We start from the raw sequence: 12,600 nt of genomic DNA on the forward strand, positions 1-12,600 counted from the left end.
TATAAAATTTATATATCTCAGTTGATTCGATAGGTAAAAGCATCCTCTACGTATGAATGATTTCTAAAACAATATACAGTTATTGCTGTTTTTTTTTAGGTATGAATGATTTCTCACCGAGCCCGAAGGGCGAGGTGATTATTGTACAAGAGTAAAATTATTGACGAAAATACAGCAATAATTGTTTTATTATATGATTCACTGAAAAAAATGGTACATCTCATTACTTGTTTGCATTTTATTAAGTCCTAGCCATATACAAGAGAGAAGCAGAATTAACATGTGAATAAACCTTACAAGTCGTATCAATTTGAAAAGTTTTTTTTAATCAATTTTAGTTGCCATGAAAAAATATATAATGTCAGTCTTTTTTATAGGATAGATGTTGAAAGGAAGGAGTATTATCAGGGAAAACTGACTGCCAAAAAGTAAAAATGTTCAGTGAAAGTGTTGGAGGGTGTTCCTGTATCCCCTCTTACCACCCTCACCCTAAAATATATATTCGCTTATGTTTTGTTCACGTGAAAAATAATCATAGTCGTTTAAATACTTTCCAAAACAATTTGTATTAATTTGGAATTTCCCAATCTATTTTTAGATCAATGTAGAGGAAATAAATCCTTGTATTGACCTGGAACGTCACGTGCAGGTCAATACAACGTAGTATTTTTCTAACATAGTTGGATCTCAGCCAATCAGAGAGATGGAAATTATTCCATCATATAATAAAGTAAATTATTGACAAACAAGTTCATGAAACAAGAATATCAGCATTCTCGTTGAAAGTCATCATTTCGTAAGTTCGTCGAGAAAAAGATCCAAGAAAATTTAAGGTAGCACTGGAAACCATTTGCAATGAATGTTGTTTCTGGGTTTTTTTTCTCCTTTAATTTAAATCATGGTAAACATTTTTTTATTGGCCACACGGAATAACAAATTTTTAAAATAATTTGTTCTAAAAAATCAAAAGTTTCAGCAACATATTAAAAAAATACTGGGTCCTAATACTTCTGTACATTAAAGAAAGTTATGCTGTAGAAACATTGAATTGATGCCTAATCGTTCTGCATAGATCAACTGACTTTAAAAATCTGACATACCGAATTAGTCACTCCTTTAATATATTTACATGTATATATCATCGGAGTATAACCCCATCCCCTTCTTAAAAGCTGGATAGAAATAAAAATTGACTTAATAGAGGATTAACTAAATGGTGATATAAAATCCTTTTTTTAAAATAATGAAACATTTCAAACATTAAAATCACCAGAATGGCATTTGTCACACGACACAGTAATCAAATAACAGAGGAAACTTTATGGCATTTCTTTTATTGGCATGTTAGGGTGATGCTCAAGCACACAAGGAAAAAACAACGAATAGTTGCTAGTAATATCACCAGTGTCCAAAAAAATAAAAATTAAAATATGTGTGATTGACAAAAATTTTGGACTCATTTGAAAGAAAAAAAGAACGTTTTTTCACGACATATATTTATATACCATATTCAGTTTTTTTAAAAAGCCCTTTCATTATACTGAGTAAATTGTATGGGTTTAAAGACTAACCAGAATTAGTAGAACTTATTATTATATTTATATAATCCTAACAACATTGTTAAACCTCTCTACCAGTGAAAACAATTAATCTTTGGAGTCAGAAATGCATTTAGCATTAAGTACTAATTTCGGATGGCAAGTATCTACTAGCAACTATTCTTAACAACAACAGTTTTATAACTTTATTTTCACACATCCAACTATCAAAAAGATAATTCAATGTATATATTTCTGAAAGTGCTGTTGAAAATAATCAAACAAAAAAATATTCCTGGGTAAACATAGCATTGATGTTTCATGTTGGTACAGTGGATACAAAAAGCAACAAAATAAATCCTCTTGCAGGAACAGCCCAACATGCATTGACTTCTCTAATATTATCACAGAATGCAAGTTTCACCATATTGGAACATATAAACTGTAGTACAATCCATAATTAGAGTGAAAATATGTACAGACTAATGGATTTACACACTTTTATACTGGAAATTCATGCAAATCATAAATACATTTATACAAGTGGAAGTAATTTAAAAATATGCATGACATACTTGTCATTAGTTTCAGGCATTCACTACCATTGTACTAAAACTTGGAAATTTATCCTTATGAAATCTTGACTATATTAATAATTCTATTTTCAACAAACTAAAACTAATTCGATGTAGACACTGTCGGTCTAAGTATACTTAAGAATCAACAGTGTTATTCCTAGTAAACTGTTCAGAAATTTGTTTCACAGAGATAATCTTTTCCATTACTCATAATCAAAATGTTAAATACAGTCAATTCTCGAATTATCGCCATTCGATTCATCGCCATTTTCGCCATGATTTCCCAAGAACGTTTTTCCTGCTATATAAAATTCTCTTTATAACGCCAAATTCGCATACCGCCATCCGCCACCCTGTTTTCACAACAAACGTCCATTTTTAAGTGTCAATTATCTCGATAATACCGCCACAGGTGCATGTGGTCAGTGAAGCGCGGCTAATTGGTTGACGCTATCCCTGTTGTAAAGCATGCAAAGCCAGTCAAGGTACATGCAATTAAGTAAATTAATTAAATAAACAATAATTTTAACATGAACTGTTAGAATAATTTTGTTTTCTGTTTAATAAAATCATTTATAATTCAACGCTTCGCCAAGAAAGCGGTCGTTGCAAAGTACGCCGATAACGATATCATTTTGATGATCTCTGCTTTTAAAAAAAATTCAAAGTTTGCTTAAAAAATAATTATAAGTCAGAAATTGTGAACGTTTCATTAACAATGATTTCATAAACAATAATTCAAGAACTTATTTTGCGTACTATAGGCAATATATCACGACGATCGACCCAGCATTTTTTTTTCAATATCAAACGTGCAGATTTACATACATACACATGTACTTGTCTTAATTTCATAACTGAATATTTTGTTTTAGCAAAATTGTACATTAAAAAACTTACTTGAAGTATTTTCAAATATAGAAATATGTTTATACACATGTACAAGTGATAATAAGAATAGAAACGCTTAATGGTATTTCTAAGAACGATAACTCTATGTCTTATTTCCTAAAAGATGGAAAATTCAGTTCATCGCCAAATTCGTTATACCGCCATGATTTCTAAATTACAAAAGGTGGCGGTTTATCGAGAATTAACTGTACTAGAAGAACATTTAAAAAATAAGTTTAACAGTAAACCTTACTTCAAAAATTGTAGAATCCTTTGTAAGAATACTTTTATCAAAAGTCAACGGATAATCATGCATTTGCATCCCTGTTTCAAGATATACTTGCATATATATTAAACAAGACTTCACTGTTGCAAAAATAGGAATTCACTTATCAAATTTATCATTCCTCTAATTGTGTTATCTTTTAAGTTCACCTTGATCCCCAAAAAACAATGCCTGCTCCACAAATGAAACAAGAAGTCCATGAAACACAACCCTCACCTGAATACTGTCACACTCTGTTCTTCATTAGCAGATTTTTTTTCCTTTATATATCCCTCCGAAAACTTTGATCACTCATTTTGGCCCGTACCTTCCCACCTTGAGACAAGGTTTGAAAAAAAAATATGAATCTATAATATCTAAAATGCTTATTAATAAATATGACTAATTATGACTTTGTTGTCTTGAAAAAAAACTTTATTTTTGTCAAACATTCTTCTATTCAATTCTCGACCCATTTATTTCCTCTTGGGTCATGATATGCAGGAAACTGAATTTGATCCTTCTCTATAAGTATGATTAATCATATCTCTTTGCTGTTCTCAAGAAGATTCGATTTTTCCTAAATATTCCAAGGTGCAATGGATCACTTATTGTAGCCCCTCTCTTCAACATAGGGTCATGATTAAAACAAACTTGTATTTACACTACCTTAGTAATGATGCTTCAATATAATTATGAGGATTCTTCTACTTTAAGACAAATCATGACTTTGCTGTTTCTGGATTTTTTTGTTGGTATATAATCCTATGTAAACTTTCACTCTTCTGTGTGGACCCATACTTTCCCCTGGGGTAATGATTTGAAGTACATTAAATCTACACTTCCTAAGGATACTTTTTCATAAATGAGAATGTATTCCCAGGAAAAATGAGATAAGCCACCATTGCCCCTCCCTATCCCTTAGGTCCATGATTTGAGTAAAACTGAATCCACATCATGCCAGGAAGCTTTCACCTACTAAATTTCATCTTTTCTTAATTATTTCAAATGGATGTGGCCTTTCATTTGCAGAAACTTGCATCCTGTGCAACTAAGAACTCTTTGCCATGTTTCGCTGCAAAAGGTCTACTGATTCTGGAGAAGAAGAGGAAAATGTGAAAAGTTTATGATGATGTCATTGCCAACTCAAATATCAATGGACAAATTTCAATCAGAAAAATTCACTTGAGCCTTTGAAACAAATGAACTAAAAATATGTCAAAGTTGACTGTCATGCAACTTCTATTATTAAAGTCAAACAAAATGTTGTCATTCACAAATTTCGTTTGTTTAAAACAAAGATCTATTTTTTGCTTGGAACTACTAGTGTAAATTTGAGGTATGCCTGTCAAATTTCAGACTGATTTTATACAGTTGTGTAACTGTATCTATGAACATTCAAATCCTCAATGAAATGAGATATTTTACTAACACAGCATCTCAAATAAATACCAAAACCCTATTACATGTATTTTGATTTCTTTTCAATGAGCAAAATAATAAAACTCAAAGAAACTGGGGTCATTCAAACCAAAAAAGAAAAAGGTTTATTGTTACAATCCATGCATCCAAATGGAATGATTTGTATAAGTTTTGATTTTATAATAAAACATATTTTTTAACAAACATAAATTAACAATTCAAATCAAATAGGTTTGTTTTATGGGGTTTTAAAGGCTAAATTTGCAAGTCATTGATCAAATATTGTAAGAATACTGAAAAATTTAACAAAGATTCCTCAAACCTTACAATTTTATCTTCACCAAATGTATATGTACTCCATATACCGTAAATCTGGAAATTTTTACGTCGATTTTATTTTGCAAATTCGAATCAAAATGCTGTTGATTAAATTTTACGTTTCAAAATTTTGCGAATGACCACTGCTTTGTTTACAATTGGTAATTTATTTTTCAGAAAATTAAATGTATGCAAATTTGTACTCCATATAAAAGTATTCTTGATGATAAGAACATACAGAAATATAAATAGTATTTCTTAAATATCCGTATAATTTTGTGTTTTATCCAAACATAAAACTTGCTACAATTTTCAATTCAAAATGTAAAAAATATAAACTCATTTTACAACAGTTTTCTTTCTAAAAAAAACCAACATTTTCCTGTGTTTTAAAGAGATTTATGATTCTCTTTTTTCACCCTTTACATAAACTTTTTCCATTATCATCAATGCATAAGAATAAAGGATTCCAGTTTTTGAGGAATATGTCCTTTAAATGGGATATTACACTTAACAATCTTACGTGCTGATAAACACTGTAAAGATAAATAATTCAGTGGAGACACAATATCATTTATACTCATTCCCCTAATCAGTTGCATAGCTGTTTTCCTATCTCCGTTGCACATGTCTAAATGACAACCATTCTTCAGCAATGTACGGATCACTTCTGACCGACAAGGTCGATTAGCTGCAGCAACGTGCAGGGGAGAATTTTTATCAATGTCCACAGCATTCACATTTGCTCCAACTTCAATGAGAAGCTGAGCAACTTCTGCAGAGGGAAAGGAACAAACTGGATATCGTCCAACATTGGTGGTATCTTTTGAACAGGCCAGATGGAGGGGGGTGTAGCCTTTGGTGCCTCGTGGATTCATCTGAACTAGTTTGTAAACCACTTGTTTCAGTTCATGCTCTTCTTCTGGTTTCAAAGACTTTTGGAGACGACACATTAAACACAGAATATGCATTATTATGATTAGGAGTTTGTTGAAGTGACTTAAATCCCGATCTGGTATAGACATCTTCATCAGGTGATCTTGACCTTGGCCTAATTCCTTGATGGCGCGCAATAGGACATCCATTATATCACGAAATGCCACAGGATGTGCAGGTCGATTTCTCCATTCAGTTGTCATGAAGGAAAAAAGTTCAGCGAAAGACAAGAAACTGCTCTGAGTCATTGGACTGAGAGCCTCCAACACATTTTGCTGCATGTCTAAGGCATACATCCAAAGCATTATACAGCGATCGAAATTCCCCATGTCTGCATACAGGGCCCCTCGATATCTGATGTAGTATGAGGTGTCTGGATGGGCTGGGCCAAGTATCCTCTCCCGTACAAGTAACGCTTGCATTCTCATGTTATCTGGATCAGATGCAAGTTCATCTAGTTGTTCTAATGACACCACCTCTTTAGCATTTTCATATGCAGGAACTTGTGACCCAGAGGAAGGTTTGGGCACTGGGGAATGGGGACTTGAAAATCTCTCTTCCATTGCAGATCTCCAGAAACTAATCGCACCCAGCATGTCTCTTTTTTTATCAACATAAGTTGCTCCTAAAAGTTCTAGTGCATCAATTTTTTCTTGCCTATCACAGTCGTGTCTAGTGATAAGGTATTCAACTATTTTTGAATAACCTGCTACACTGGCTGCAAGTAAAGGAGTCATGCCATATGCATCTTTTTCCATCACTGCATTATATTTGAGCAGCATTTTCATTATATCCAGACTTCCTGATTCAGCACAATCATGCAAGGCTGTGTTACCTACAAACAAATTTTTAAAAATCAGTTTTCATAATTCAAGATAACAACTAAATAATAATATTAAAAATATCATGGTAAATGTTTGATATAGATGCATGTACAAACAATGATCAATATCATTATTTCTAATTTTCCTTCGTTAAGCAAATATTTTTTATTGAACATTAATTATTATATGTATTAAATAAAAATATGCATTTGATTAAGACCATTTTTTTGTTAGTTTTTTTTTAAAATCAACTTTGGAAAAAAAAAAATTGTACAAAAAGTAAAAATGTTCAGTAAAATGATGTTCCTATATAGGCTTAACTTATCTTTTTTTTTTTTTTTTACTGTTATTACACTGTACATGTATATGAACACATAGTATTTTTCCTCTCTAAATTATATGTATTAAATAAAAATATGTTTGACCATTTATCTCACACTGTCTCCTATGCTGTTATTACACTGTATATCTGAGGGTTAGTCAAATCTTGTCATTGTTTTCACTATGCCTCAAGGTATTTTCTCAGGTTATACTCATCTTACAAAAATGAAATGTTCCATTCATGAATAAATACTGTATTGCAAAGTACTACACATGGACAGCACACACACATGATACTGATATGTCTGTAGAGCTGAAACGAATATCATAAATCAATAATCGAATATTTGTGACTGTTATTCGAATCCTATTTGAACATTCGGTAATTAAATAAAGATGTTATTATGCCTTTTCATATACTTGCAGTAAATCCTATTGTTTATTACTATATATCTATGTATACGATAGGTGTAAGATATAAACGTACGTCTTTTCAATATTGTTAGACACAATGTACATTAAGACTTGCGTTTTAATATTTTCAAAAAAAAAAACTAAATTAGAAAAAGAATAAACAATCATAAAGCCTCTTTACTTCCTAAAATTAGTTCACTGTATTACATTCCGATTATGTAATACGCTCAGTCACCAAACCAGCAGGTGCTTGCCATATTGTACTGTTATATAAATAAAACAGAAAATGTCCTGTAAATTCATTTAAACTATGTTTAAATTTAAAATGTAACATTCTCAAAAAAATATAACATAATGTAAATTTTTCATAAATAAATTCTGCAATTATTTATAAATCAATAAATTAATAAATAAATTATAAATCTTCATAAATTATAAATAATTCTATTTGTTAATTCAGAATATTTTTCTCCACACAGTATAAATCTTTCACTATTTTCGATGGTGAAAATCATGGCGGTCATCGTCATAAGCCTAGATCAGAGATACATGAGGCTGATGAATGTTTGCCTTGAAGATGATAAAATAAATTTGACGTCGTGCCTTTATCAGGCCAGTAGTACAATGTGGACAAAGTTTACAACCTGCCTTATACATGTATTTTCTTTCGTTTGGAGAGAAATGCTTCTTTTTCCACCCTTTTCAAAAACTCAGTGGATGTGCAATTTATTGCATGAAATATGGGTATTACACATGTGAATGAATATTCGAATACAAATTTTCCATTTGAATATTCGTGAAAAACTATTCATCCGTGAATGTTCGAACATCCGTTTCAGCTCTACATGTCTGTATCTAAGTGAAACAGTGTCTTGTGGATATTGTCCTTTTGCAGTAAAGCAGCTACAAGATTTCCTCTATAAATTCATTATAGAACGTACCATCATTAAACCAATATTGTCCCACCGACCCAGTTTAATTATAGAATTCATTCCATGTATTTGCAATGTAGCAAAATAAACAGGGGCAATAACAATCCAGAGAGTTCCGATTGTAAACATGGCATGTTAATTTGGAGCAAGATAAAACCTTCAGAAAATTATTTGAATTTTCGTCTTTATACAGATTATTTATTGGGATCAAAGGCATGTACAATCTCTAAAAGGTTTGTTTTGATTAATTTGGTAGTTATTCAGGTCCAGCACAATCGCTTGATTAAGCTATATAGCTTTATTAAGCTATTTAAAATAGCTTAATAAAGCTATTTATATGCAGTTTTTAACAAAAACAGTTTTTAACAAAAACGTTTTTTACGTTTATAAGAAAAAAATAAACAAAAAGTCGCAAGTATTTGACTATGCATATATATATACTTTTGAAGGTCAATCTAAATTTTATAATAAAACTTCATTTTATTTTTGTTGCTTTATTTAGTTTTTGTATTATCTCAAAAGCGGTTGAGAGTGAACATATATTTTTGCACGTAACTTTAAAATGGCGACTATGGGGTCAACATCCTGCCTTGAACAGGATCACATAAGCCGGCAATTGCTCTTTGAGCAATAAGCCCGGCTAAAAAATCGCAAGTATTTGACTATGCATATATGTATACTTTTGGCTATCAAAAATACAACCTATATTATAGAAAGTTGTAACATTGCTGTTGTTGAATACTTTAAAGCAAAAGATGAATTTCCATTGTTTGAGTAACTGCACTTTGATACTGAGTGCAGTGAGGCGTGGATAAGTATGATTGCTTCTCATTGTGTTGAACTGTTACCAATCAATTATCCTGTTTGCCATAACTGACCTTCTTTATAATTTCATTCAAGAAATAACTGTGTGGTTGCTCATCAATAGCCCCCAAACTTTTAAAACTTTGAGTACAGAGTCTCTTGAGGAGACACAATTTGGTGAGTGATTTTTACATTCATTGTATTCAGAAGAGTTCAAAGTTTAATATTCCAACTGCACCAAGGTGCGACTTTTTGCACATGCTGAAAAAATAAAACAATTGAGAAAAAAGTGTGATAAAATAGCTTAATCAAGTTATTCCGAATAGCTTGATAAAGCTATGTAGCTAAATTAAGCTATATAGCTTAATTAAGACATTGTGCCAGACCTGTTATTTTCAGTACAACCTCTTTTGAATTCTTCACAATTACTGCTGAGCAATTCCGCTCTGATTTGCTACATTGCAAGTATATTGGACAAATTCTTACTGTTGTGAGAGCTGTATGGAGACACAGTTGGATTATTCTGACAAGTCAAATGAAAATTGTTACTGGTTATTAATAATGATATATATATTTCTTTTTTGAACTTATCCCACCTTTGACACTCTTTCTGTTAACATCAGCACCAAGTTCTAGCAGATATTTTGCAATCTCTTTATGTCCCTTATAGCAGGATATCATTAAACAAGTATGACCATGTCTGTTTGCTATTTCTATGTCTGCTTTATGTTCTACTAAAAACTTGACAATTTCAATGTGTCCATCAAAACAGGCTGCTCTAAGGGGTGTGGAATTCGTGAAAGTTGTTTTGTTGACTCCTGATCCCCTGTCGACAAGATATTTCACGATTGGTGTATGACCTGCAGCAGCAGCACACCACAGTGGCGGTGCTCCCTCGATGGTTTCTCCATCAAAGGTCACGCATCCCACTTGTTCCAGGTCGGCTTTACACAAGTCCAGCAGATACTTGACGACATCAAGGTGCCCGTTACGACACGCCATGATAAGAGGAGTGGCTCCATTTGTTTTGGCATGTACTAATTTGACGACTTCGTCTTTAGACTTGTGGTCCAAAAAGATTTTTAAACGGTTTATTTTGCCGTCTCGTGCGGCATTGTAAACGACATTGCGATATTCCATCACCTTCAGCTGACTTTATTTATGGTTGGCTCTTTCACGGGACAGAGAGGGTCCCTCACTTGTCAAAACGATGGGACAGGGAATGGTATGGTTCTTTGGATGTCATTTTGTTGGACAAATATGGCGACGACAGGAACTGAAAGAGGTCGCTTTCGTTGTTGCGAAGGGGGAAAACTCGTGCTTGCTCATCTACGGGGGCGGATTTAATTTTTTGAATAGAACCCTCAGAGGAAACACATAGGCCTAAAGAAGGCAATAAATAATTGTTTTACTCATTTTTCGCTTATTTTGATCGTGATCAGTTTAATTTTGATCGGAATAGGTCGAAATATTAAACGACAAAAATATTTTTCCACTTTATTTCGCATTTTCATTTCAATTTCTAGGGGGCGGATTTTTAATTTTTTGAAATTGAAATGAAATTCAAAGGAAAAATTATGTGTTTTATTTTCATCAAAAATTTTCTATTTAACAAATTAAATAATTGTTTTATTAGACATTTATTTGTGTACATTATATTACTTTTAAAAATGATCGTGATCAGCTTCCGAAAAAATTTTGACAGACCGGAGAGCTAGGTGCCACCCATTGAAAAAACTGTATATTTATTGCGCACAAAAATATTTTTCGATTTATTTCTCTATGTTTTTAAAACTGCATTTTCAAAATATTTCAATTTCTAACATATTCTGACACTGTTTACACAACAAAACATTGTTTATAATTGTTTTAAATAGCCTTCCTGGCCCTGAAATTGAAATCATTGAAAATTCCGTCTATTGATACTCCCATTTTGGTTTGTAAGAATCCAACACACTTCGTACTGATGTAAACTAAAATTATGACTTTGTTTTAGCTTTTTTCAATTGAGGAAAGAATCAAAAATTTTCTTTTTTATTTAACAAATTAATAGCTCTCCGGTCTGTCAATTAATGTATTTTTTTCAGAGAGTCTTTATAAAGAAGAAGAAGAAGAAGAAAACCCAAAAAACATATCATTAGACATTTATATTGTGTACATTATATTAACTTTTAAAAATGAAACAAAATTTAGGTGTGGTATTCCTCCTATAAATATAATTATAAGAGTACGGTTTAAAGACTGAAGAAGAAAACTGTGACAGATCAAAAAAGTAACAGAAATATTTAATAGAGAGTGCGGGTTTATTTTATATATTGAGAGCTAATATTGGTTTGACTTTTAGTAGGTTAAGACTTAAAACTTTACAAAAGCAATATATAGTTTCTTGATTAAAAGGATTGCAAAAGGACTACAACTGTGTCTTTAAATAAAAAAGAATTTTCAATTTAAATTCTATGGCAACATAAATCATCAAAATCAAAAACACAAAATTTTGGTGTGGCTTGTGTGCCAAGTTATATTAAAATCAGACCAAAACTGTAGGATTTTAAATAAAAAATATTTTTATAACCACGGCAACACGGTTCGAAATAAAAACGATACACAGAATTATGTATCTTAGTGTAGTCTACTTATGTGCCAAATTATATTGAAATCAGATTTAAACTGTAGGAGAAGTAGCATTTTGAATGATTTTCACAAAAAAATTCTATTTTTAGTAACCATGGGATGAAATCAAAAACCGATACACAGAAATATTCCACTTGTGTGCCAAGTTACATTGAAATCAGACCAAAACTGTAGGAGGAGTAGCTGAAAAATTAGAGAGTGCGGGTTTATTTTATATACTTAAAAATCATCAAAAAGTTTGGGATAGCTTCTTAATATTCGTCAAGTATTCGATAATAATGACTAATTCGATCAGAGAGAAGTAGCATTATTTCTAAAAAGTCCGTAAGTGGGTGACAGGAGCGAGAGGACAGTCAGAGAAAAATGACATTATACATTTTCTAACCGGCTGAAATACATGTATATGAAAAGCCAGAAAAAAATTAAAATGGAACAGATCATGCCAAAACTCCAGATAAAAAACATTCGGAAAGGAGGGCTATATAGGAGCAATTATCCTGCGATAAAAACGTTTATGTACATATACATAAAGTAATATACATCATCATACTGCATCAAAAGAAGGGGAGAGAGACTGACGTTTTTATTATAGGTAAAAGTAATATTCTTGGGAGGGGGAAAGGTGTGGGTGGGGGGGGGGGGGGAGGTAGGGACAAGGCACGTAAAATATCAAAATCGTTAAAAAAAAAGCCTGGTAAACGTCAGATATTTCTGACTAATCTAGAA

The 12,600-nt window shown here is 31.9% G+C and overlaps 1 protein-coding gene across 1 annotated transcript; it reads right to left on the bottom strand.

Annotated features, from left to right (window-relative positions):
• Positions 1–5,213: 5,213 nt before the first annotated feature.
• On the bottom strand, positions 5,214–10,520 carry LOC134266091 (protein fem-1 homolog C-like). The gene is made up of 2 exons (XM_062748325.1): positions 9,840–10,520; positions 5,214–6,783 (listed from the first exon to the last, which is right to left on the bottom strand). Exons 1-2 carry the CDS (start codon positions 10,381–10,383, stop codon positions 5,459–5,461), a joined length of 1,869 nt encoding a protein of 622 aa, XP_062604309.1. The 5' UTR covers positions 10,384–10,520; the 3' UTR covers positions 5,214–5,458.
• Positions 10,521–12,600: the final 2,080 nt, after the last annotated feature.

This window comes from Saccostrea cucullata, unplaced genomic scaffold (assembly GCF_032062105.1).
Source record: "Saccostrea cucullata isolate Sc308-1 unplaced genomic scaffold, CSIRO_AGI_Scuc_v1 ctg1678, whole genome shotgun sequence".
NCBI classification, from domain to species: domain Eukaryota; kingdom Metazoa; phylum Mollusca; class Bivalvia; order Ostreida; family Ostreidae; genus Saccostrea; species Saccostrea cuccullata.